At 34.9% G+C, this 4,991-nt stretch overlaps 1 protein-coding gene across 1 annotated transcript; it reads left to right on the top strand.

The window, feature by feature from the left end:
- The first annotated feature begins 1,639 nt into the window (after positions 1-1,639).
- LOC145390292 (uncharacterized) lies at positions 1,640-2,758 on the top strand. The gene has a single exon (XM_080265268.1). The coding sequence runs from the start codon at positions 1,640-1,642 to the stop codon at positions 2,756-2,758; it is 1,119 nt and encodes a 372-aa protein (XP_080121394.1).
- Positions 2,759-4,991: the final 2,233 nt, after the last annotated feature.

The following is a 4,991-nucleotide window of genomic DNA, read 5'->3' on the forward strand; positions in this document are numbered from 1 at the left end:
GCTACCTGAAAACTTCCAGCTCCATCCCAGCACCAGCAACTACAACATAGTCCGAGGAGTTAAGGTTCAAATGAAAGAGGTGTTTAACAACCCAACACTACTACTCCGTGCATTTATGATAAAGGTGTAGTCGTATGACCATATGGTCGTATATAACACTGAGGCGAGTTTATACAGCCACTAAGAGGATAATGGAGAATATCTTTGCTTGCTATAATTTACTAGAGTATGATTTACCCGAAGGAAAAAAAATAAGTCCAAATTTTGATAATATGATTGAAGATATCATAAAATTTCAGAAATTATGGAAAACTAATGAGAAATTAGTAGATAAAGTGAAAGAGAAAAAATGGTAGAAAAATTCATTCATAATATAATTATTAATGAAAAAATTGCAATCCAAGATTATAAAACTACACAAAAGATAATTGATAATTTTGAAGGAGCCCTTTCTACTGAGAATAAGAAATTCTATAAGATTCCTGGTGAGCTGGAAACCAAGAATTTATACAAAGCATGGTTAAAACTAATGGAAATGGATGAGAAAGAAAAACAACGAAATCCATCAAATTTGGGATTTTTAGAAATTAGAAAATACATTATTGATATTCATAAAATTCTAATGACTGGAGTAATTGATGAGAAAATTATGACCCCCCCGGGAATATTTAGTACTTTTGATAGAGTAGCCGAATATAAGGGTGAAATTCATAAATACCCAAGAAAGGGAAGTCAAGAAGAATGGGAAACAGAGATTTGGACTTGTCTGGACCAGTATAATAGTTTTATTATAAACATGAAGAAAAACATTGAAGAAAAAAAAGGTGTAGAGGGTATCTTTAGGTGTGCCGCATGGCTTCTAGTTAAACTGGTTTCGTTGCATCCCTTTAGTGATGGAAATGGCCGCCTTAGTAGATTGTTGGCAAGTTATTCTCTTAATTTAATTACACCATTTCCATCTCCAATAAGTAAAAATCGAGAAGATTTTATTGATGCACTTATCAATGCACGTAAATCTTTTCCAAGTCATATTACTGGTATGATGATTGAATCAAATTGGTGGGCGTGGATGGAATTTTTAAATATGCTAGGAATCTCCTATTAGAATTTTTCTTTCTAGTTGTAAGAAAATGGTTTTCAAACTCTAGGCTAAATAAAAAAATATTTTCCGTTTTTAGGTGATATTTCTTAACCTTCAACCAGGTTGACCATCGCATCTCTTTTACTTATATAGTCTACTGGTGTTTATTTCTTTTTTTGATAATAAAATTCAACAAAAAACACTTCTTTTATTATTCCTTAACCCTTTAGCGGACAAGTGGCTATATTAGGTTATTATCAATAAAGTTGGTTTTTTAATATTTTTTATTTTATATTTTATTATAGACAATTAGACAGTAGACTTTTTTGGGAATAGCGGACAAGTGGTTATATCGGATTGTTATCAATAAAGAAGGTGGTGTACCTTCGGGGTAAAACTAACTACTACTACTACTATCACTACTTTATATATTTATGACAAAGGTGTAGTAGTATGACCATATGGTCGTATATAACACTGAAGCGAAAAGGCTGCCCGCTAAAGGGTTAATAATATTTTGTAATAACTATTTTTTATTTGTTCCTAAAATTAGTAGATATGGAAGATTCTCTGGAACGGGCCGGTGGGAGTAACATCCAAGAGGAACCCCTAGATCTTACTACACAAGAAAACCACAATAATAAGGAATATAGAGAAAAGCATAAGAATACTTATTTGGGTAAAAATATATTTAGGTTTTATAAGTTGAAATTAGAAAAGAGTGAAAAATTATCAGAATGTCCAGAGGTTTCTACTAATTCTGTGAACCTTATTATGGCCACCCATTCTCAAGAGAAGCCGTATAAATGCGGTGATGGAGCTATTTTAAAAAAACATGAGATGATACATACTTGTGAATACTGTGAGAAGACTTTCTCATATAAATCGATCCTAAGAATTCATATGCGGACTCATACAGGGGAAAAGCCGTTCATTTGTGAATACTGTAAGAAGGATTTCTCATTAAAATCGAACCTAACAGTACATAAACGCATTCATACGGGGGAAAAACCCTTTTCTTGTAAATATTGTGAGAAGACTTTTTCGAAAAAATACAACCTAAAAACTCACATACGTACTCATACAGGGGAAAAGCCGTTCATTTGTGAATACTGTAAGAAGGATTTCTCATTCAAATCGAACCTAACAGTACATAAACGCATTCATACAGGAGAAAAACCGTCTACCTATGAATACTGTAGTAAAACATTCAAACAGAAAAGAGACGTGGAAGATCATAAGCTCATCCATACAGGGGAAAAACCGTTTACCTGCGGATACTGTAGTAAAACATTCAGGTGGAAAAGAGACATGGAAGTTCATGAGCGCATTCATACTGGGGAAAAACCGTTTATCTGTGGATACTGTAGTAAAACATTCAGGCAGAAAGCATATATGAAAATCCATAAACGTATTCATACGGGAGAAAAACCATTTATCTGTAAATATTGTCAGAAAACTTTCTCGGATAAATCGAGCCTAAAATGTCATATACGCACTCATACAGGGGAAAAACCATTTACCTGTGGATACTGTAGTAAAACATTCAGGCAGAAAGGATATATGAAAATCCATAAACGCATTCATACGGGGGAAAAACCGTTTGTCTGTGAATGCTGTCAAAAGACTTTCTCAGATAAATCAAACCTAAGGACTCATAAACGCATTCATACATGAAAGAACCCTTTAGTTGGCAAGTGGCTATATAAGGTTATTATCAATAAAGTTGGTTTTTGAATATTTTTTTATTTTACATGGATTATCAACCTTTTAGTACTAGACTCTAGACACATTCGTAAACAAGGTTTTGGGAGACACTAAGAAACCATTCAACGTAGCGTACGGTTCAGCCAAGTTTTCCTGTACTGGGAGGGGGGAAGAAGGAGGAGGTGTACTACCTTCGGGGTCTACGTCGTTGCTCTGCCTACTAAAACGACAAAGTCCTCCAGCACAGAAACATTCTCCAAACTTCCAGCAACAACAACAATTACTAGTTTTTGTCCAATCGGTGGAGCCTTTCTGGATAGAGACTGTAATGTGGCAGCCAATATTGCTCAAAAACTCTTTCTAGCGGCGGCACCGTTCACCACCACTCTAGTCCGAGGAGTTAAGGTTCAAATGAAAGAGGTGTTTATAAAAACCCAACACTACTACTCCGTGCATTTATGATAAAGGTGTAGTCGTATGACCATATGGTCGTATATAACACTGAGGCGAAAAGGCAATTGCTGACCTATCTGGTTGGCAGTTGGCTGCCCGCTAAAGGGTTAACTCCGAGGTTAACAATCATTTGGAATTTTTCTAATAACTATTTTTTTTTTTCAATAGATCTAATAAAAATGGAAACTAGAAGTGATAATCAGGTACTGGTATCATATAATCCTTTGCAAGAAATCGAAGAGAAGTCTCCCTCTCAAGATAAAAATCACAGTATTTATATAAAGGAATGTGAAGAAGCCGCTGATAAAGTGTCACAATATGTATTATATCAAAAGAGAGAAAATAAACTATCGGATCTGCTTCATTTATTTGGTCAGAGCGCTTCGTGTCCGTCTCCAATGTGTTCCTCTATCTGCCGGATATTCTGTCGTATTCGGCACCATCTGAAAGAGAAGAAAGAACATAAATGTAAAGTGCTAATTATATACACCGCACTATATAGGGCTTGGTGTAAAACCTATGAAAGTAATAAAAGAAAATTGGTTGAAGATCTCTATGTCTGCGATCAATGTGATCTTTTCTTCGTCAGCAAATCCTCATTAGATATTCATAAGAACAACGCCCATACAATCACACATTGTGATGAGAGGCTCCATAGATGTGACCGATGTGATAAATTCTTCAAAAATAAAGAGGGGCTAAGGCGGCACAAAAAAAGACATGACGATGAGAGGCTCCATGGATGTGACCGATGTGATAAATTCTTCAAAAATAAAGAGGGGCTAAGGCGGCACAAAAAAAGACATGACGATGAGAGGCTCCATGGATGTGACCGATGTGATAAATTCTTCAAAAATAAAGAGGGGCTAAGGCGGCATCTAAAAAACACACACCGATAAAAAAAAAAAAAAATTTGCCTGTAAATTCTGTGACAAAACATTTCATCAGAAAGTACATTTGATAAAGAAAAACCATTTATGTGTTTTCTATGCAATCACAGTTTTCGAACCCAGACGGCTCTTTCAAGCTATTATCCATCACACAGCAATCAGAGACCCTTTACCTGTGATCAGTGTGAAAGAAAATATAAGAGAAAGTCAGCTTTGAAATGTCATGGCTGTATCAGGTTATTATCAATAAAGTTGGTTTTTGAATATTTTTTATTTTACATCTTACTATAGACAATTAATATTTCGCATCCTTTAATTGGCAATTGGCTATTATAAATAAAGTTAGTTTTATATTTTAAATCTTACTGTAGATTACTATTATATAGTAGACTTTTTGGGGGGCTCATAAATGCCTTTTAGTGGCCGACTTTTTTTATTTTTTGGATCATAAATGCCTTTTAAACCTTCTTATTAAAAAAGCAATTATACTGTAAAATTAAAAAAAAATACATCTACACACAAATGGAAAGGGGGGGAAGAGATATAATATTAGTTTCCATTGGCTCAAGGTTTTTATCCTCACTCTTCTGACTACGATTTCGTTGTTTTTTCTTGTAGTTTCTTCGATTAGTTAAGTTTTCGGATCGTAGATGTTGACAATGCTGGCATTTCGGGAAGTTCCAGCGAAAGTCATTTTCTCTGAGGAAACTTTCCTTGTCTGGCATAAAGAAGGCCAAGGGCGATTCATCTTTCTGTGGATTCGCCACATTGGAAGGTAGCAGCTGTGATGAGATTTCTGGGGTGGAAGACAACTCTTCTATGTATTTCCATCCAAAAATAACAAATCCCAGAAGAACAGC

The sequence above is a fragment of the Coenobita brevimanus genome, unplaced genomic scaffold (assembly GCF_032717465.1).
Source record: "Coenobita brevimanus isolate Jiangsu-jjx unplaced genomic scaffold, ASM3271746v2 jjx.HiC_scaffold_473, whole genome shotgun sequence".
NCBI lineage: Eukaryota > Metazoa > Arthropoda > Malacostraca > Decapoda > Coenobitidae > Coenobita > Coenobita brevimanus.